The sequence below is a fragment of the Tamandua tetradactyla genome, chromosome X (assembly GCF_023851605.1).
Source record: "Tamandua tetradactyla isolate mTamTet1 chromosome X, mTamTet1.pri, whole genome shotgun sequence".
NCBI lineage: Eukaryota > Metazoa > Chordata > Mammalia > Pilosa > Myrmecophagidae > Tamandua > Tamandua tetradactyla.
In genome coordinates, this window is record NC_135353.1 from 120,290,904 (window position 1) to 120,314,544 (window position 23,641).

Below are 23,641 nucleotides of genomic sequence, written 5' to 3' on the forward strand. Positions count from 1 at the left end.
AAGCCCCTGGATTATATTTTTTAATCCGTTCTGCCAATGTGTACTTTTAATTATAAGTTTAGTCCATTAACATTCAAAGTTACTACTGAAAAGGCGTTTCTTGAATCCATCATCTTATCTTTTGGATTGTATTTGTCAGATCTATATATTCTTTTCCCTCTTTCTCTTTGCATTATTTAAATTACCCTTAGTGGTACTCTTTAATTCTGTGCCCTCCTCTAGAGCTCCCTCTCATGTCTTTTTTTTTTTCTCAGCTGGCAGAACTCCTTTTAGTATTTCTTGTAGGGCCGGTCTCTTGTTGACAAATTCTTTCCAGATTTCTTTGTCTGTGAAAACTTTAATCTCTCCCTCAATTTTGAAGGACAATTTGGCTGGGTACAGAATTCTTGGCTTGAAGTCTTTCTCTTTCAGGATCTTGAATATATCATACCACTGCCTTCTCGCCTCCAGGGTGCTAGTTGAGTAGTCTGAACTCAGTCTTATCTGATGTCCCTTGTATATAGTGGATTGTTTTTCTCTTGCAGCTTTCAGGATTTTCTGCTTCTCTTCAACATTTTACAGACTGATTAGTGTGTATTTTGCAGGAAAGTCTATTTGGATTTATTCTGTGTCGAGTTCGTTGGGCTTCTTTGACTTATATATTTATGTCCCTTAAAAGGCTTGGGAAGTTTTACTCCTCTCTTCACCTTCTGTGAAACCAATGACTCTAATAATTGTGCACTTTGTTTTGTCTGTCATTTCCCTGAGATCCAATTCAAAATGTTCCATCTTGTTTGGGATGGGGGCAGATGTGGCACGGCTATGCAGGTCAGAGCTTTCCCAGAGCTGGGGGCCATGACTGGGTGCCATGCACATGGACGGATCTGCGAGTGCAGTAAATTGGTATACCTTTGTGCGGAGCTGGCGGGCCAGGTGGTAGGGTGGGGCTGCACAACTGTATGGGCTGGGGGCTGGTGTAGCCTCAGTACAGAGGTAAGCACCAGCAGCCTTTATGTGCTGGTGAAAGCCTGCAAGGTGGTAGGCTGGAAGGTAGGGCCCAGGTGGGGTGAGGGTAGACTTCACTTGCACAGGAGAGGTGGGTTGGGCTGCAGGTTGTGGGGTGGGTACACACGCAAGGGATTGGCAGTGCAGTGGTGCTTGGAGCATGGGGAGAAAGGATGAGTGACGGGGTTCAGGTACATGGGATGTGGTGTATGGGTGAGTTGCAGGTTGCAGGGCTGCGCTGGTGAGGGTAGTGCATTCTAAGAACATGGGTTGGCTTACTTCCTAGTCCCCATCTCCCCATCCATGCATTCCTGAGGGCTCTGGGCTTCCATGTTAGGCTGTTTGCACCAGCCGTATGGTCTCTGGTTCTCTTCTTCTTATTTCCTTAGCTTTTGCAACCAGGGCTGCCCTGTGTGGTCCAAAAGACTCTCCAAGGTCACTTACACACTGGAATCGCCGTCTCTGTTGTCTCCCGTCCCTTCTCTAGCTGTTCCTTGGAGCAGGTTTGAACTCGATATATCTTATTCCGCCATCCTCCCGGAACTCTGCATGTTAAGTTTTATCAATTTTCAAAAAATGAATCATAGTTCAGTGGTTAGAATGTCTACCTTTCATACAGGAGACCCGAATTCAATTTCCAGACAACGCACCCCCCGAAAAAAAAATGGATCAAAGGCCTAAATATAAGAGCCGGTACTATAAAACACCTGGAAGCAAACATAGGGAAACATCTTTAAGACCTAGTAATAGGAAGTAGTTTCCTGAACTTTATACCCAAAGCACAAGCAATGAAAGAAAAAATAGATAAATGGGAACTCCTCAAAATCAAATGCTTCTGCACCTCAAAAGACTTTGTCAAAAAGGTGAAGAGGCAGCCAACTCAATGGGAGAAAATATTTGGAAATATTTTCAGACAAAGGTTTGATATCCTGTATGCATAAAGAAATACACAACTCAATAACAAAAGAATAAAGAATCCAATTATAAAATGGGTAAAAGATACGAAAAGACATTTTTCTGAACACGAAATAAAACACTCTAAAAGCACATAAAGAATTGTTCAGCTTCTTTAGCTATAAGGGAAATACAAATTAAAACTACAATGCAATATAATCTCACACCTATAAGAATGGCTGCCATTAAACAAGCAGGAAACTACAAATATTGCAGAGGATGTGGAGAAATTGGAACACTTCTTCATTCACTGCTGGTAGGACTGTATAATGGTACATCCACCATGAAAGACAGTCTGGCAGTCTCTCAGAAAAATAAACACCGAGTTGCCCTACAACCCAGTAATACCCAATACCACTATTCAATATATACCCCAAAGAGCTGAAAGAAGGGACATAAACAGACATTCACACATCGATAGTTATAGCGGTATTCATCATCGCTAAAAGATGGAAGCAATCCAAGCACCCATTAACAGATGAGAGGATAAAAGAAAATGTGGTATATACATACCATGGAATATTATGCAGCAGAAAGACAAAATGAGGTCCTGAAGCACATGACAACGTGAATCAACCTTCAGGACACCATGCTGAGTGAAATACGACAGACGCCAAAGGATAGAAACTGTAAGGTCTCAATATTATGACTCTGGTAAGGATGACAACGTGAAGACTCAGGAGAGCCGAATGAGTTGCTCTGGATAATAGGCCAAGAAACTCAGCTCCCAGATGGAAACTCAATGCAACTTCCTCTGACATTTTGCTCTAGTTTGATCTCAATGAAGAATCTGGGGACAGATGGGGAAGATAGTGTTCTCCTGACAGCATTACCCTCTCTCCTCCCCACTTCTTCTCTTCTTCCTCTCTCCCTTCTCCTTTCCTCTTTTTCTTTTTCTTTCTCTATTTCTCTTTTTTTCCCTCCTTCCTTCCCTAATGAAAATATTTAAATAAACAAGTAACCCCTAGCAGAAAAAGTTCTACTGCCTGTCATTTCATGTTCTCCTACCTGACTAAGGGAACCTAGTATTCTGTTGCATTCTTGGGCTTAGACACTGCCATGTGATCTATACCCTCCCATCCACAGAAGGAGTCAAACTAGGGTTCACCTAATCATTATTTTGATATTCTACAAATAAAAAAAAAATCTAACACCTATTCATGATTAAAACTCTCAGGAAGTTAGGAATAAAGAGGAACTTACTCAACTTAATAAAGAATATCTATAAAAAATACACAATTTTAAAGGGAGAGATTTTTATTTGGTGCAAAATTTATATTTTGGGTAGTGCATTTCCTAATTTAACTTGTATGGTTAGTTTAGTTGAACACCATAAGTACATGGAATCTTGAATAAGGTGTGAGATTTTGTTGGTTTGTCCAGGTTAGTGTGATGCCCTGATAAATCCCAGAGTGATTTGGGCAGTGGATAAAGAAGTATTTGCAAAGCCCCCTTGTGGAATGATAAGAAAGGAAGAAATATTCAACTTTCTCATATGGAGAATTTCTGATATTCTCACAAGCAGTGGGGGAAACCAAGTTAATACGCCAAGCCCTCGATCTTGGGGTTTGTCCCTATGAAACTTATTTCTGCAAAGGATAGGCTAAGCCAAGAGTCACCCTCAGAGAATCTCTTTTCTTGCTCAGATGTGGCCTCTTTCTCTAAGTCAACTCAACAGGTGAACTCATTGCCCTCCCTTCTACATGGGACATGACTCCCAGAGGTGTAAATCTCCCTGACAATATGGGACAGAGAGTCCGAGGTAAGCTGGGACCCAGCATCATGAAATTGAGAAAGCCTTCTTGACCAAAAGGGAAAGGAGAGAAATGGGACAAAATAAATTTTCAGTGGCTGAGAGAATGTAAACAGTTGAGAGGCTATCCTGGAGGTTAGTCTTATGCATTCTATAGATATCCCTTTTTAGTGTGTGGTGTATTGGAGTAGCTAAAGGGAAGTACCTGAAACTGTTGAGCTGTGTTCCAGTAACCTAGATTCTTGAAGATGAATTGTATAAAGATATAACTTTTACAATGTGACTGTGTGATTGTGAAAACCTTGTGTCTGATACTCCTTTTATCCAGGGTGTAGACAGATGAGTAAAAAATATGAATGAAAAAAAAAATAAATAAATAATAGGTGGGACAAAGGGTAAAATAAATTGGGTAGAAGGAAATAGTAGTGATCAATGAAAAGGAGGAGTAAGCTGTATGGTATCTATGAGCTTTTTCTTTTTGTTTCTTTTTCTGAAGTGATGCAAATGTTTTAAAAAATGATCATGGTAATGAATACACAACTATAGGATGATATTGTGAGCCATCAATTATACACCATGTATAGAACGCATGTGTGTGAAGATTTTGCAATTAAAAAAAAGCAAATCTGAAAAAAAAATATATATATATATATACTTAATAGTGAGAAACTGGACACTTGCCCTCTAAGACTAAGAACAAGACAAGGATGTCCTCTGTCACTCTTATTTAACTTCATTTTGGAAGTCCTAACTAGAATTAGACAGGAAAAGGAAATAAAAGGTACACAGATTGGAAAGGAAGTAATAACTATCTGTTTTTCTCACAAATAACATCTTCATTTATGCAGAAAATCCTAAAGAATCTACAAAAAAAAAAAGACAAGTATAAAAGATGGCAGGGTATAGGGTCAATATACAAAAGTTAATCACTTTCCTCATACCAGCAATGAAAAATTGGAATTTGAAATTAAAAAATTCTTCCCAACTTGATGTATCATATTCAACCCAATCCCAATAAAAAATTCCAGCAAGAGTGAAGATATTTCAATAAAATAACATTTTTAAAAAACCCACAAAATTCCAGCAAGCTATTTTGTAGATATCAACAAAGCAAATCTAATATCTCTATAGAAAAGCAAAAAATGTAGGGTAGCCAAAATAATACTGAAAGAGAACAAAGTTGGAGGACACACAATACCCAATTTCTAGATTTATTATAATGCTACTGTAATCAAGACAGTATGATAGTGTCAAAAGAAAAAATACACAGATGAAGAGAACAGAAGAATCCTCACAAATATAGTTAACTGATCTTTGACAAAGGCACAAAGACAATTTGTTGGAGAAAGAATGGTATTTTCAACAACTGGTGCTGCAACAATTGGATGTACATATGTTAAAATGTGAACCTATCTTCCTATGATAGCCTGAAGAAAAGAAAATGCTTTAGGCTAAGAAAAATCTGACAGGCTGACAGATTTCCTAGGTAAGGAAAGGGAAGGCTTTGGGAAAAGTAAAAAGAAAGCTGGGGTGCAGACGAGGGGAGATGCAGGATCTAGATATATGCATGATTGTTTAGGTTCCTCAAAATAATGGAAGGAAATAAAAATGATGGTAGAGAAATAAAGTGAACCTAGATAGGGACCTTACACTTTTCACAAAAATTAACTCAAATAGGTCACAGTTCAAAATATAAAATGCAAAGTCATAAAACTTCAAGAAGAAAACATAGGAGAAAATATACATGACCTTGGGTTTGGTGATGAGTTTCAAGGAAGCTTTTTTGGAGGGGGCGTGGGGGGAGGTGCAGGGTCTGGGAATCGAACCTGGGTCTCACACATGGCAAGGGAGAATCTACCACTGAGCTACCATTGCCCTGCCTGGTAATGAGTTTTAAATACAAGGTGATCCAGCAAAGAAAAAGTTGGTAAGTTGAGTTTCATTAAAATGTAAAACTTCTACTCTGTGAAAGACATTGATAAGAGAACAAAAAGACAAGCTGCAGACTGGAAGAAAATATTTACAAAGTACATGTGCTGGTTTGATACTGTTGTGTACCCCAGAAAAACCATGTCCTTTAATCCTCATTCAATATTGTTGGGTGGGATCTTTTTTATTGTTTCCATGAAGATGTGACCCACCCAATTGTGGGTAGTAACTTTTGATTAGATGGTTTCCAAGGAGATGTGCCCGCCCATTCAAGGTGGGGTCACTTGCTGGGGCCCTTTAAGAGGGAACCATTTTCTAAAAAGCTTTAGAGCCCATGCAGCCAGAGACCTTTGGAGATGAAGAGGGAAAATCCCCCCAGGGAAGTCCTTTGAAACAAGAAGCCAAAGACCCCAGCAGATGCCAGTCACATACCTTCCCAGCTGACAGAGGTGTTCCTGATCCATCAGCCTTTCTTGAACCAAGGTATCTTTTTCTGGGTGCCTTAGTTTGGACACTTTTATAGCCTTAGAACTGTAAACTTGCAACTTAATACATTCCCTTTTTAAGTCATTCTGTTTCTGTTATATTGCATTACGGCAGCTTTAACAAACTAAAACAGCACACATCTGATAAAGGACTTGCATATAAAATACAAAGAAGTATTAAAGCTGAAAAAAGGTAATAAAAAATAAATTTTAAAAAATTTAAAAATAGGCGAAAGATCCCAACAATCTCCAAACTGTAAAAGATATACATATGGATAATACCACTGAATTTTACACTTGGAAGTGGTTAAAGTGGGACATTTGAGTTAAATATATGTTAGTACAATAAACAGCTTAAAACTAATTATAATAAAAAGAAGATATACAGAGGTACAATAAGCATATGACAAGATGCTCAACATCATTTGTCATTAGGGAAAAGCAAAGTAAAACAACAAGATACCACTACACATTTATTGGAATGGTTAAAATTTAAAAAGCTGACAATACCTATTGCTCACAAGGATGCAGAGTGAGAAAAACTCTCATTGATTTCTGGTGGGAATGCAAAATGATAGTCTCTTGGAAAACAGCTTGGCAGTTTCTTATAAAACCAAAAACAGTCTTGCCATATGATCCAGCAATTGCATTACCAGATATTTACTCAACTGATTTGAATACTGTGCTGGCGTGAAACTGTTATGCAACCCAGAAAAGTCATGTTCTTTTAATTCTGATTCAATATGGTAGAGTGGGACCTCTTGATTAGGTTGTTTCCATGGAGATGAGACACACCCAATTGTGGGTGTGACTTTTTGATTAGATGGAGATGTGAGTCCACCTATTCAAGGTGGGTCTTAATTAGTTTACTGGAGTCTGTAAGAAAGCTCATGAAAGGAGAAAGCTCAGAAGCAGACATCTGGAGAGCTGACAGACACATACGTTTGGAGATGCAGGGGATAGAGCCAAAAGAACTCATGAGATCTAAGAGAGCCATTAGAAACCAGAAGCTGGGAGAGGAGCCCAGCAGATATTGCCATGTGCTGTCCCATTAGCCACTAAGCAAGCCAGAACCCAGAGTTTTGCCCTGGAGAAGCTATATGAAGGCCCACAGAGGAAGCCACTGGAATCAGAAGCACAAAGAGCTCTCAATAGTCAAAGTAGAACACCTTGTGCACAACATAATGGATTGTAGCCCAAAGCATGAAATAAATGAGTCCAAACCGATATCAATAAGTGGCTAAATAAATATGAGACTAGACACATCTCCCATGCAGAAAAATTACAAATAATTTTTGTAGATACTTCACCCTCAAAGAGATGGAATCTCACTTCCTAGTCCTTAAATGCAGGCTGTGCACAGGAACTTCCTTTCAGAGTACAGTATGGAAAAGGGTGAAAGAGACTCACTTTATAGTGGATATACCTAACAAATACCACCTCAGCCAGGTGATCAAGGTTAATATCAACATGACATACAATGGAATATTACGCAGCTGTAAGACAGAATAAAGTCATGAAGCATGTAACAATGTGGGTAGACCTTGAGGACATTATGCTTAGTGAAATTAGCCAGAAACAAAAGGACAAATACTATATGATCTCACTGTTATGAATTAACATTAATGAGTGAACTTGGAGAATTTATTCTTATGCATTTTATAGATATCCCCCCTTTTAGTTTATGATGTATTAGAGTGGCTAGAGGGAAGCACCTGAAACTGTAGAGCTGTGTTCCAGTAGCTATGTTTCTTGAAGATGATTGTATAAGGATATAGCTTTTACAATGTGACTGTGTGATTATGAAAAACAAAGAAAAAAATGTTTGTTTAAGTTTGGCAATAAAAATATTTCTTAAAAAAAATATATCAACATGACAAGTCATGTTGATAGCATGTACCCTTAATATGATGTGATGAAAATGGCACCTTAGCTCTGTAGTCTTCCTCCCCAAATCCCATAACCCCAATCTAATCATGAGAAAAGCATCAGACAAATTCCAATAGGGGGCATTCTACAAAATACGTAACCAATACTCCTCAAAACTGGCAAGGACATGAAAAACAAGAAAAAAATTGAGAAAATATCACAGCCAAGAAGACTCTCAGGAGACATAACAACTAAATGTGGTATCCTGGATGGGACATTAGGTAAAAACTAAATAAATCTGAATAAAATAGGGACTTGAGTTAATAAAAAAATAAGTGGAGAAAATATTAGATGATGAAAGTCTAAAATCTAAACAGACATTTTCCTATTAAGTAACCTAAAGGAAGCCTTTAAAGCCAGTGGCCATAATCATACATCTTATATTAAAGGTTCAGCATAAATAACTGGTGTGGTTCATGGCCCTACCAAGCTTTTGCTAAGACTCACTGTTTTTCCAGCTCAAAAAGCAGCAATAACGGGTGGGCCACGGTGGCTCAGAAGGCAGAGTTTTCACCTGCCATGCCAGAGACCCAGGTTTGATTCCAGGTGCCTGCCCATGTTGAAAAAAAAAAAAAGAAAGAAAGAAAGAAGAAAGCAGCAGTAACAATTGCCATTGTTTCAGGCTAAGTCTTTAGGGAAGTTTGAGTGTTATGAGGATGGTAGATTCCAAAATACTATGTGGAGGAGAAAAAGTACATTTGTTTTAAATTTCTATCTGAAGGAAAATTGATATTTACAGTATAGCATAATAAACAGAATTTCACAATTTACTTGGTGGATTTCATGTACCATCATATTTTTCATTCTACCACACTTGAAAATTAAGATTTTTTTTTCTCTTCTGGGATGTTGGGAGGTTATGTCGAGATTTGGCAGGGGGAGGTACAGGCACATTCTGACATGGCAGGGGAAATAGAATCTCACCCCATACTATGACTGTGCTTTGAAGTCATCCACGACCCTTTTCTCTTTTATTCTCCACATCTAGTTAGTCCTATAAATTCCTCTGAAATCCTTCTAGAACTTACCATTCCTTTTTCTCCATTCCCACTGTCTTAATAAGGCTTTTACATCTTTTTCCTAGAAAAAATAATAGTTTAAAAGGTATCCCAGGATCCAACCTACTCTACCCTCCATTTATCCTCCACACTGCCGTAAATTCTCCGTGTCAAGAACAATCTGATCATATCATTCCTCTGCTATTAAATCATTTGGTGACTCCTTGGCTACAGGATAAGATCCAAAAGCGTATATAATCTGGACCCCACCTGGACTTCTAACTAGATCTTCACCCCTATCCTTTGCTGTCTTCCCTCCTGCTCCATCTGCTACCACCATCCCGACCAGGATGCCTTCAGCCTAAGAGCTGCAGACTCTGTGTTCCTTGAATAAAAAAGCTGCTGTACCTTTACCTTTGTTGCTCTCTGCCAGAAATGTCTCCTCATTCCACTAATAGGGAGTAGTAAAGCACGCTAGATAGAAAGACAAGTTGGTAAGAGAAAGAAAGGAATTGAAGAGCATTACTAAAACGTATAGTGTGAGACTCATATCTGGAGCTCCATAATTACTGAATGAATGAATGAATTGCTGACCATGAGGTCTAGGCTGCAGAAGCAGGCAAGTGAAAACAAACGGACTATGAGAACAGTTCTGAATATTTTTCTGTTACTCAAACCCTTTTTCTATTTTCCTCTCCTTCCACTTCATTTAGATCCCCATGTTTATGTTTCTTCTAATTTACAGACTCCTATAATACTACCTCAGAAGCATTTAACCATGCCATGCATAGTTTACTTATTCTTTCCTCATGAATCAGTCTCTCTACTCTAGCCATCTGGAAAACAAAAACCACTTTTACTGCCTTTCAAGTTCCTTCTATCAAATTTTTTTAGTACAAAAAGACTGTACTAAATCTTTTCGCCTGGTACAAAATGTAGGCATTGATGAAAAGTTTCACAACCAAATACTAAGGACTTTTCTGTTGTTGCCTTTGTTAAGAAGTTCCATGTGAATACAATTAAATAAGGTAAGAAAAAAAAGCAAAGCAAGAAAATTATATCACTATTAGGACATAATAAAGGGACTGATTTTCCTGCATGGCTCATGGAAACCAGCCTCATTATTTTATGGTAATACCTTGTAAACCACAGCAGGAATTCTCTTGTAAAGACCAATGAAAAGTGGTGAGGGGCAATCCATATACAAAAACACATTTACAATCATACACAATATCAAAATCTTGTTCTGCCTCAATTTTTTGTAGTGTATTAAATGGGAATAATGGACTTGCCCCAATCATGTACTGAGGGCAACATAAACAAACAAAAAGTATTTTGGTGACATGGATCCTATATGCAACAATTTTCTATCAGAGGCAATGAGGATAACAAATTCTGGTTTAGACTGAAGTTTGAAGTAAAGGTAGCCAGTTTAAGTTTATAGACAACCTAACTGACTATTCACCAGAGCAAGTGGTTGGTATAATTGATTCACTAGTATTATATTATTATATATCAAGAGAAGTAATATATTAACATTTCCCTTTTATGAGAAGCAGGAAAATATGAAAACCCACTAAATATCAAACCATGAGTACCTTTCTTTTACAAACTTTAAATTCAGGGGCTATCTCCTATTGCGGCTTTCCTGACATATCTGCCCTAGGCAATTTTTTTTACATTTTCCTCTTTTTTATGCTGTGCTTTTTACATTGATATGTCTATCCCAAGTTGTGTCATCTCCTCAGGCCTTCTCTGACCATCCTAACTAAAGTTTATGCCCCAGTCATTTTCTAATGTTTAGTTTATTTCCTTCCAAGCACTTATCACATTGGGAAATTAACTAGGTAATGTATTAATTTTCTTATTCACTGTCTTCCCCAACAAGACTCTAAATTCTAAGTCAACTTGGACCTTATCTGTTTTAATCCCACCACTGTACCCCAGTATCTGTAAATAATGCCTGGTTCATAGCAGGTGTTCAAAACTACTTGCTGAATGAATGGATGAAAGAGGTTAATCCAAACTTCTTAGCATGACATTCAATGCCACAACTTACTTATTTGGGCTTATGTTCTACCATTTTATACTTCTGTTTATTATGCCTGCTGATATCTCTGTAAATTACCTTTACAGGTAATTACCTTTACCTTACCTCTGTAATTACCTTTACCCTCTGCCATTACCTTTTCTGTGAAAACTTCTCCATTCCTTTTCAGACAAAGGCACAGACATACACACAGTGTTTCTCCATTAAGTTCATATAGTGTTTATAATACAGGGTATTATATTATATAATGACATCTAACATTTCATTGAGCACTTAGCTCTATAGCAGGTACTTTATGTGTATTATCTCATTTAATCCTTGTTGTAGTTTGCTAGCTGCCAGAATGCAATATACCAGAAACAGAATGGCTTTTAAAAAGGGGAATTTAATAAGTTGCTAGTTTACAGTTCTAAGGCTGGGAAAATGTCTCAATTAAAACAAGTCTATAGAAATGTCCAATCTAAGGCATCCAGGGAAAGATACCTTGGTTCAAGAAGGCTGATGAAATTCAGGGTTTCTCTCTCAAGTGAGAAGGCACATGGTGAACAGTCAGAGCTTCTCTCTCATATGGAAGGGCACATGGCGAACACGGTGTCATCTGCTAGCTTCTTCTCCTGGGTTCCTGTTTCATGAAGCTCCCCAGGAGGCATTTTCCTTCTTTATCTCCAAAGGTTACTGGCTGGTGGACTCTGCTTCTCATGGATATGTCATTCTGCTCTGCTTTCTCTGAATCTCTTATTCTCCAAAATGTTTCCTCTTTTATAGGATTCCAGTAAAATAATCAAATGTGTGGGGACACGCCTCCACCTAATGCAGCTTAACAATCACTCTTGATTAAATCACATCTCCAGGGAGATGATCTAATTACAGTTTCAAACATACAATACTGAATAGGGATTAGAAGAAATGGCTGCCTTTACTAAATGGGATTAGGATTAAAACATGGCTTTTCTAGGGTACAAAAGTCATTTCAAACCAGCACAATCCTCATAAAAAACTCTGAGGTAAGTACTATCATAAGTATTTATATATCTGTTTAGCTAGCTAGAATCAACTTCCTAAAGACAGGGATGGTGTGTTAAAGCCTTGCTAATTCCTAAAATCTAGAAAAGTATCTGCCATTTCATATGCTCTTAATATGAATATTCTAAATAATGAATTCTGACAGTAGTTCCTTGATCTCTGGCTTTCCTTGAGAATGACAATCCCTATCAACTGAGAACCAGTAGTATTTTTTTTTTTTTACATGGGAATCGAACCTGGGTCCTCTGGCATGGCAGGCAAGCATCCTTGCCTGATGAGCCACCGTGGCCCGCCCCCAGTAGCATTTTTAATGTAATTACAGAAATTTAAAGTGGTACAGTCCATGAAATTCAAATCATAAAGGGAAAGGGCCATATATATCTGGCTATATAAACATTTAAAATATTTGTCAACAGAAAGTTAAAAAAGACAAAAGAAATAGAAACAAATATATTCAACCTATATCAGACAAAGAGTTAATGACAATATATGAAAGGTTTCTATGAATAAATAAGATAATCAAAAGAAGTAGGGAAAACATATGAACAGGAAACTTCCAGAAAAAAGAAATTAACATGGATAATAAACAATTCTAATATGTTCCATCCTCATTAAGAAAAAAAAAGAAAAAAGAAAACTAAAACAAAAATGGGATTTATTTATACCTATCATATTGGTAAAGATGAAAATGAATGATAATATTCAGCACTAGCTAAATTGTGAAGAAATAAATACTTTCATATACCAATGATACAGAAAAGCTTTTGTACTTAAAGGTATATATAAACTCAGAGTAATTTGAGCAGTGAATAAAGAAGTATTTCCAAAGTTCCCTTAGGGGACTGGAGAGAAAGTAGGAAACTGTCAACTTCCCCATTTGGAGTATTTCTGCGCAAGCAGTGGGGACAACAAAACCAATATGCCGAGCCCTCACTCTTGGGGCAAACTCTTGGGGTTTGCCCCTGTGAAACTTTTGCCTGAAAAGGATAGCCTAAACCTACTTAAAATTAGGCCTCAGGGTCACCCCCAGAGAACCTTTTTTGTTGCTCAGATGTAGCCTTTCTTTGAGCCAACTCGACAGGTGAACTCACTGCCCTCCCTCCCTACGTGGGACATGACATCCAGGGGTGTGAATCCCTGGAAATGTGGGACAGAACTGTAGGGATTCACCAGGACCCAGCATCATGGGATTGAAAAAGCCTTCTTGAGCAAAACGGGGAAGAGATAAATGAGACAAAATAAAATTTCAGTGGCTGAAAGAGGTTATCCTGGAGGTTATTCTTATGCATTATATAGATATCCCTTTTTAGTTTGTGGTGTAATGGAGTGGCCTGAAACTGTTGAGTGGTGTTCCAGTAGCCTTGATTCTTGAAGACTATTATATAACTATATAGCTTTTGCAATGTGACTGTGTGCTTATGAAAACCTTGTCTCTGGTGCTCCTTTTATCCAGGGTATGGACAGATGAGTAAAAAAAATATGGATAATAAATAAATAAATAATACAGGGATAAGGGGTAAAATAAATTGGGTAGATTGAAATACTAGAGGACAATGAGAGGGAGAGGTAAGGGGTATGGGATGTATGAGTATTTTCTTTTTTCTTTTTATTTCTTTTCCTGGAGTTATGCAAATGTTCTAAAAATGATCATGGTGAAGAATACACAACTATGTGATGAGATTGTGAGCCACTGATTGTACACTGTGTATGGACTGCATGTGTGTGAAGATTTGTCAATAAAAATATTTTAAAAAAACAGAGGAAAAAGGTGTATACGCAAACATACACATACATATATAATACACACACACACAGACATAAAAGATTGATCATTGCAGTATGTCTGTAATAACAAAAGACTGGAAACAAATGAAATGTGTATAAATAGATGGTTAGTTAAATAAACTATTATTCAGCCATACCATGAAATTGTATGCAGTCATATAAAAGAATGACATAACTGGGTAACAAATAGATTAGGGATTTTTCCTTTAGAGATGTATTTCAGCTAATTAAAAAAAACAAGTATAAAAAGGAAAAAGAATTTGTGCAGATATTTCATCAAAGAAATATGAGTATATAAGGATGGCAAATAAGCACATGAAATAATGTTCAATATCATTAGTCATTTTGGGAAATGCAAATTAAACCTAGAGATGAGACACTACTACTACACAGTTAGTAGAACGGCCAGGATAAAAATTACTGACAATACCAAAGGCCATCAAGGATGTGGAGCAACTGGGACTCACCTATTGCTGGTTCGAATGCAAAATTGTACAGCCACTCTGGAAATGGTCTGGCAGTTTCTTAGAAAGTTAAACATTTATTTACCATTGTCCCAGCAGTCACACTCCTGGGCATATTACCTAGCAATGAATGAGCTATTGGTACATGCAACAAATTAGATGAATCTCCAAGGCATTATGCTGAGTAAAAGAAGTCAGTCTCTAAAGATGAGATACTATTGATTCCATGTACATGACATTATCAAAAATAAAAAACTATAGGAACCGAGAATAATTAGTAGCTACCAGGGGTTGGGGTGGGGGAGAGTCTGACTGCAAAAGGGCAGGGTGGCAGAATTCTTCTGGGCACTGGAATTGTTCTGTAATGGTGGTTACAAAAATCTATGTATATTTTTAAACTCATAGGACTGTACAACAGGAAAAAATTAATTTTACTGTATATAAATTAAAAATAACAGTCAAAATGATAAAATGTCATTAGCAGTAATAATACCTTCTATTTCTTGGTCTAAGGGAAGAACATCATCTTTCATGGAGAAATCCATAGCTGTCCCTGGAATGTCCATTAAGTCTTCATCACTGGTGCTGCTCTGGAAGCTACTAAAACTTCCCTGGCGAAAGCCTCTGTTATCCATGGCTCCTATGCAGAAAGAAAAATATGGGGCTTATTAAAATGACTTCTAAGCCCCTTATAACTTAGTCGTATGACTTCCTTCACGTTCTTACTTTAACAATATAGAATTAAAAATTACTTAATATATTCAGTTACCCTCAAGATGTAATGTACCTCTAGCCTTACCATGTAGTAAATAACAGTTTTCAAAACCAGTTTAGGGGATGTGTACAAAAATCATAGTAGTTCCCAAATAATCAATTAAATATAAACTAGACACCAATATTGAGAAATTTGATGGCCATCTGGTAATGGAGAAACATTATCCTGTGCCTGTGACTCTCCCAGAGATCCTAACACAATATAGATGCACAGAAATATGGGATGATTGACGCAAGGGTAAAAGAAGTATATTGTATCATTCAATGTTATTCTCTGCTCAATAATCTGAAATTAAAGATAAAAAAGTTTCTACATCCTAAGTGTATATCTTCAGACTATAATTTTTACTCAAAAATTCTTCCGTTTAATTTTCACAATATTTCTATATGGTGGCATGATGACTCCCAGTGCAAATGAGGAAACTGAAGCTCAAAAAGTCTAGTACTGGAGAAACAGAATACAATAAAACAAGAAAATGTTTAAAGATGTTTCCCTTTCTTCCTTCCTTCCTTCCTTCTATCCTTCCTTCCTTCTCTCTGTCTTTCCTTTAAAAAAAAAAAAAAAAAAAAAAAAAAAGTCTAGTACTTTGCCCAAGGTTACACAGTTAGTGTTTTAAAAATGTTAGGCTTCAAGTCATGTGCTCATTTTCACAATATTTCATTTGTGATAAAGAAACCAACCTGAAGGAAATATTCAACTTTCCTATTTGGAGAATTCTTGATATTCTCACAAGTAGTGGAGATGGTCAAATCAATAGGCTGAGCCCTCGATCTTGGGGGCTGTTTATATGAAACTTATTTCTGCAAAGGATAGGCTAAACCTACTTACAATTATGCCTAAGGGTCACCCCCAGAGAACTTCTTTTGTTGCTCAGATATGGACTCTCTCTCTAAGCCAATTCAGCAGGTGAACTCATTGCCCTCCTCCCTATGTGAGACATGACTCCCAGGGGTGTAAATCTCCCTTGCACTGTAGGACAGAACTCCTGGGATTCACTGGAACACAGCATCATGGGACTGAGAAAGCCTTCTTGACCAAAAGGGGGATGAGAGAAATGAGACGAAATAAAATTTCAGTGGCTGAGAGATTTCAAACAGAGTCAAGAGGTTATCCTGGAAGTTATTCTCAGACATTATCTAGATATCCCTTTTTAGTTTATGGTGTATTGTAGTGGCTGGAGGGAAGTACCTGAAACTGTTAAGCTGTGTTCCAGTAGCCTTGATTCTTGAAGACTATTGTATAACTATATAACCTTTACAATGTGTCTGTATGATTGTAAAAACCTTGTGTCTGAAGCTCATTTTATCCAGGGTATAGACAGATGAGTAAAAACATGTGAATAAAAAATAAATAATAGGGAGGATAAGGGGCAAAATAAATTGGGTAGATGGAAATACTAGTGGTCAATGAGAGGGAGAGATGTATGAGTTTTTTTTTTTCTTTTTATTTCTTTTTTCTGGAGTGATACAAGTGTTCTAAAAATGATCATGGTGATGAATACACAATAATGTGATGATGCTGTGAGCCACTGATTGTGCACCATGTATAGACTGTATGTGTGTGAAGATTTGTCAATAAAAATATTTAAAAAAAAGAACTCAACCTGAGTGAAATGTGAGTGACATTTACAAATCATTCTGGAATGGAGAAACAGAGGCAAACATTATGTTGGGTTGAAAGGCAAGATGAGATGAAGATTAGAAGGCCAAGATTTGGCAGTTATCAATATCAATGTAATGGTTGAAACCAAGAGAACAGATACTCTTCCAACGGAAACCTTTCTATCTTTTAGGGATAAGGATGAAAATAAATACAAGAAATGCAGTCTCAATATCCTTCTTTAGTATGCACGAACACCTTGAAGTTGGTACAAACGTGAGCTATACAGAAAGTTACACTGGAACATTATTATGTTTACATGACAACCTGTTCAAACAGGGAAGGGGACATATTTACCCTAAGGTACTAATAATGCACAAAATTACTGACCATAAAACATTTTTCTCTACTTCAAAATTCTAACTCTGCCATGTGCGTCAAATGTCCTAGGATACTAAGAATTCTTAATTTGCAGCTTCAGCCAAGCACCTCCGCGGCTCACAAAATCCTTCCTCCTTCCTGGGCTTCTTCCCCTTCTCTATCTTGCTTCCATTTCACCCCTTCTCCTGAGAGCACTCCCTCAACAGCGTACTTACACAAAATTCCCTGTCTCAGCTTCTGCTTCTAGGGAACCTAATCTAAAACAGGATGGTTAGCAGTTTTTTTTTTCCTATTACTAACAACACACAGGAAATCCTGAACCTCTCTCTGTGTTCCCTCTTGTCTTCCAGAAAGAACTGCCTTTACAATTAAAAACAAAACAAAAACAACCAGCCACTGCACTGTACTGGATCTTAGCTTCTACCTGACTGAAATAACAGCTCCCTCCCAGCCTTAAACTTTATTTTATCCTTTAAGCAAATCTACTATCTCCAGCTCTCATCTCTTCTTCAAGTTTCAATCCTGAATTTCCAAGAACTCCACCTAATACTATTTCAAACTCAACAAGAGGAAAATGAAAAACAATGGAAATAACATTAACCTAAACACATAAAATAAAATCCAAACAAGACTTGTTTCCTGTCCCCACAACCCCTCCCATCAATTTACCCTTTGTAATAGCAGGCGGTAACAGGATCAATATTTACAATTACTATCTGTCTAACTCTGGGATTTACCATATTCAGTGAACGTATACCGAGGAAAAGTGCTCAGTCTCGAGAGTAGGCACTCTAGGTTTCTAGAAATCTTGGCTGAAAACAAGCCCCATTTTCGTGGATGAGAAGAACTGAGTCTAATAAGATAGTACAACTCAAGAAGTTTTCTTTCAGTTTAAATTTGTTAAGTGCTCATGAGTTCCATAAAGTGACTAACACTGAAAACAGGCAAGAAAATTTGTAAAGTAATGCAGAATCCTTCCCTCTCTCCCCACTGGTTCCTTGTTTCATTCGGGAAATAATTTAAAATACACAGTTCCAGCAACTCTACATTAGCCACACAAATCATAGGAAGAAAAAGTATGGGGAGTCCAAAAAGAATTTATGCTCAGCTTTGGAATGTGTCCTGCAGTCATTTTTCAGATGGGTGTACCTACTGTTCTGGGAATTCACTAAAACAAAATAATGACACTACAAGATGAAGACCCAACAAAGGGGAAGCTGGAAAATGTTTCAGTTTCCCCACAGGGACCTTAAGCTTTCCTTCCTGTAACCCACTGACACAGAACAATCCAGCTAAATTGAGCTGCCTCATTTCAAACATTTCCTGAAGCAGCTATCTGGTTCACTGGTTCCTTAATAACTGCATAGAAAGAAAGGGTCAACAAAAGAGAATTGGAAGTAAGTAAATCAAGCAAAAGAGATGCTATAAATAGGAATTCAATAAAGGAAAAAGTACAATCAATAAAACTGCAACTTACATTTGTCCGTGGATAACCGTTCTGATACAGTCTTTGGTTTTACTTTGCAGACATAACAATGTTCAAGGGAAAATATTACATCAGTAGAAGAAAATAATGAGGAGACAATTTAAAGTTTCTTAAAGTTGAGATTTGAACCCATGTCTAGTTGAACATCAAGCCCAGTGCTCTTTCCATAACTCCATGGGCCTTCACTAAGACATGTCAGTCCGGAGAACGGCACATCTGGAATAAATTAAGCCACCAGATGGCCACAAGCCTGAGGTCAGCTAGAATTTGGGGCAGGCCAGGAACAAAGAAAGCAATGAGGGATTTGATTTATTTTCCCAACTAGAGGATTACATATAGGATCTAGCTTGCAATGGAGGTCTAGGAAGGAAGATAATCAGGAAAAAATGTTTGGTTGACATTTTTGATGCACAGTTGACACATGCCCTTTGTCACACCTTTGCTTAAAATCATAGGCTGGTTTCCCATTGTCTACTGGGGAGTCAAACTTCTTTGCATGGCATTTAGGGTTTCAAATCTTCACCCCATGTACTCTGACAGACTTATTTCCTGACACAAATTTGCTATACAACAAATAGGCCTTTAACACCTTCATGCTTTGGCTCAGGCCAGTCGCTCTATCTGGAATCCCCCCTCCACCATCTTTACAGCCTGGTGAAATTTCATTTATTTCATCTAGGCCCCGTTCACATAGGCTCTTTCCCTCAACACCCTTTTTGTTCCGACATCCATGTTGATTAAGTAATCTCTCCCACCTAAGTCTTATTGCTGCACCATGTCTTTCCCAATTGGTGTTGTACCAGCAACTCCATCATTGTTTCAGAGTAGGTGCTCAGTACATGTTTACTGAGAAGAATTCCAGTTGAGGAGGATGGGTTAACATCCAGTCAACATATTTCTATAGCTTACACTCAATAAATGTATACCTTCCACAATGTGAGGAGGAGAAGGAACTGGATATATAAAAAGAGCTTGCTACTCAGTCACTACTCTCAAGGAATCTATGATCTAGTTGGGGGGAAAAGCCTTCACATTATGTAATTACACTAGTATTAATATTACAATAAAGGTGCAATAGGCTAAATGTAAAACTGTCAGACTAAAGGTGCAACTGGCATTCAGAAAATGAGACCATTTTGTGGAGGAGAGAAGGCTTTCCAGGCTCTGGAAACAAAATGGACAAAGCCCAAGAGATAAGAATGAGGCTGGAATTTGTGTCTGACTAGAGGACTGGGTACATGTCTAAGAGCAAATAGATAGAGACAGATCATGAAGGACTTGGAAAGCCAATTGTATCACTGTGCTTTTGAGGAGTAACATGATAAAAATGCTATTTCAGGGGGTAAATGTGGCAGCAGTGGGCAGGAAGACAGAGAGAGGAGGAATGTGCTAGAGAGGCAGTGTGCTTCTACTTTCAAGGTACGTGATTTGGGTTGGACGACAGAGAGCAGAAAGGGAAGGAGAAGTGTCTCCTTACCAACAGTTATACTAAGATCAAGGGAAGAGCCACATTGAAATTCTGTTTTACCAGTAACACTAACATGTGATGGTTCAACTAAATCAATATCCCATTGACAAAAACAAAGATATAAACCAGTGGGTCGGCTAACACACAAGACCCCTACAATGAAAATAAAAAGCATATCATGTATTTCAATGCTAACAAGCACAGAGAAGTAATAAACTTTTCTATTTACTTTTGCCCCACAGAAATATTTGCTAAGCTACACATGGCATTCTGTGTAAGAAATATATGCCAGATACTGCAAAAGCAGAAAAGGGGTAATGCAAGAGAAAGGAGTAAGAGAGGCTTTATACAATTTACCAAGATAGGAGTATTGTCATGTCATTAAAAATAAAACATTAAAATGATCATAAGCATAAGAATGAAAGTGCTAAGAACTGGTATACATATAAAATCACTTTTTGTCTCCCCACTATACTTTGAGCTACTTGGAAAGAGGATTACTTAAATCTGAGCTCCCAAACACCTGAAGGGCTCAGTAAATGATTTGTATTACATTTCCAGTTTGTTACTTTATTTTGAGAAAAAGAAATGAAATGCAACTCTTGGATGTTAATTTCTGAGATACCACAGAAGGTGCTTATTTGAGAGGTATGGGCTAATCTTTAACCCAGGGCAACTTCTCCATCTGGTAGCGGCTGTTAGAATTGCAGGTAAAAAGTCCAAGGAAGAAATAATAGTGCTGCTTCTCATGATAACGGTTTTCATTCTCAGAGATGAACAGGAGTTATGAGAAGGGATAAGGACTCTGAGCAGGCAGTACTATAGTAGTAATGTCAATGTTTTTCATCTCAGGAACCCTATACAGTCTTTTAAAATATTGAGGACCCTAAAAAGCATTTTTCCTATATGGGTTATAATTATAGATATTTACTGCATTAGAAATTAAAACCGAGAACTGTTTTAAATAGGTATTTATTAATTTATTTAAATATAACACTACTCAACCCCCTATAACATTTTTTAAAAAGAAAGAACTATATTTCCCCAAAATAATTAGTAAGAAGAAAGGCATTGTTTTACATTTTTTGCAAATCACTTTAATGTCTGGCTTAATAGAGGGCAGCTAGATTCTGTCCATTAGTCATAAGAACAACAGTATCATCACATGACATGTAGCCACTGGAAAACTTCAGGGTATACTTGTGAGAAAATGAGAGTGAAAAGAGCAAATACTGTCTTAATATTAACATGAAAACAGTTACGACCTTGCAGACCACCTGAAAGATCAAGTACTCCCAGACCGCACTTTGAGAATTGTTGTACTAGAGAAAAAAACAGCACAGAGAAACTAAACTAGGGTAATACCTACTATCAGTGAGAAAGAAGAAGAGGACAATCCAGTCAAAAGAGACAATGCTGACAGCTGAAAGTGTCAAATGACAAACTATAACATTTTCTATAGATTATTTTCTCAAAGGAATTCTAGCCTTGATATATAAATAGATTGCTCAAATTATTAAAATTGAATCCCAACAGATAAAGTGGCAAAATACACTAGCAGATAACTTGTAAAAGAAAAGAAAAATAGTAGCTTTAAATATTAAAAGAAATAAAAGTAGAAACAATAATATGCTATCTTCCCTTAGAAGATTAGCTTTTTCTTGATTTTGCTGTAGAGATTCTTCAGAGATTCTCTCATACAGGCTTTCAAGAAAGTAATAAATATGACAGCTAGAGAAGAGCCCTGAAGGATCAAGGATAAGAGTTTATCAGACCTGACAGACAATAACTAATAAATTCATACTTCACTTTCACTGTGGACAGAGATGCAAAAATTTTACATCAACTTTAACAAATTGAATATAGCACCACATTGAAAGATTTATCTACTACAAAAAAAGGAGGGTTTATTCCAGGAATTCAAGATTGGTATCACAAAGGAAACTATCAACCTAATTTATTAAATTCAGTGACAAATTTTAAAATCCATAGTGATCTCAACAGAGGTCAAGAACTGATTTTTTTTTAATTCACATTTACTCTGGATTAAAAAATTTAAATATTCCATTTGGAGGATTTCTTTCTTGACATGATATAGAATATTTACATTAAAATCAAGAAGTAAAATATTATACCTCTTCATCCAGGAGGACAGTGATACTTCCTGTTGCCAATGATACTTCACATGAGAAAACAAAAACTTTAGGCGGAAAAAAGTGAAGAATGTACAGAGGAAAGGAAGAAATACAATACTCCAGTGTTTGGATTGCATGAATACATACCCATACACCTGTAAGAGTATCAGCTAAAAATAACCGAAGATAATAAACACGTTCAAAAACTATAAAATCTATACAAAAAATCTGCATTCCTATGTATTACCTTAAAACTAGAAAATACAATGATAAAATAATGTACCGATAACAGATACCTAAACCATAAGTTAATAAATCAAGGTTTACACTCAAAACACAGTATTACTTAATACTGGAAGAGCAGAAAAAAGGAAGACATAAATCAACAGAGATATAGCATGCTCTTATTTGGCAAGTCTAAATTTAGAATGAAATAAGGCCCTATTTTTATGGACAGATGAGTTTTTAAAAAAGGGATAAAAATAAATAAATGATGGGGGAGATAAAGGGTAAAAATTGGATAGATTGAAATACTGTGGGACCATGAGTGGGAGGGGTAAGGAATATGGGATGTATGAGTTCTTTTTTTCTATTTCTAGAGTGATGCAAATATTCTAAAAATGATCATGGCGATGAATATACAACTATGAGATGATATTGTGAGCCATTGATTTTAAAATACTATTGGACTGTACGTGGGTGGATATTTCCCAATAAAAATATTTTCTAAAAAAAGAAGACCCTATTTTGAATTGTATTACGTCTTTATGTTAATTTAAGGTCCCCACAGGATCCTTTATATAACTTGGCAGATTGATAATGAAATTCATTTAAGAAAAATAGGCAATGATATTTGTTTATGTATTTTCTTACATGTAAATATGGCAAACTTATCCTGTCAGATTTTAATCTTCTGCAGCAAAACAATCATTACAACTTTATGGAGGTCTCCTTAAGTAGGGATAACAACAATTTACATACCAGTCATTAGTTAAACAAACCATCAGGCTGCAATCAGAAGTGTCATACATGCACAGTCTACTAATTTGTTGACTGATGCCCAAGGCAGGAATGGAAAGTTATATGGAGACTAATGCCAGGATTAAAACCCAAAGCCAAATTCTACTTCCAAAATAGGGCAAATAATAATATAACTGATAAAAATCATGCTTTCTAAGATCTTTTAATGGCACTGGGAAAACATTCATAATCACACACACATATAAAACAGAGAAAAAAACCATAGGCCAAATGTGACTCCTGATTACCTCTGATATGTGGGATTAATGACTTTCTTTTTTCTAAACTTTTGAGTGTTTTGCAAGTTTTCTTCAAAAGTATTCATGACTTCCAGAGTCAAAAACAAATGAATGACATGGTTTGAAATTGTTATGTACCCAAGAAAAGCCATATCCTTTAATTCTGATTCAATATTGTAGGGTA

The 23,641-nt window shown here is 36.9% G+C and overlaps 1 protein-coding gene across 3 annotated transcripts in view; it reads right to left on the reverse strand.

The window, feature by feature from the left end:
- CLCN5 (chloride voltage-gated channel 5) overlaps positions 1–23,641 on the reverse strand; it is a 182,170-nt gene that overhangs the window by 57,727 nt on the left and 100,802 nt on the right. For all 3 annotated transcript variants that reach the window (XM_077145736.1, XM_077145737.1, XM_077145738.1), the window contains one exon: positions 14,848–14,994. In XM_077145736.1, the coding sequence (XP_077001851.1) occupies positions 14,848–14,994 (147 nt within the window). The remainder of the gene's footprint in view (positions 1–14,847; positions 14,995–23,641) is intronic.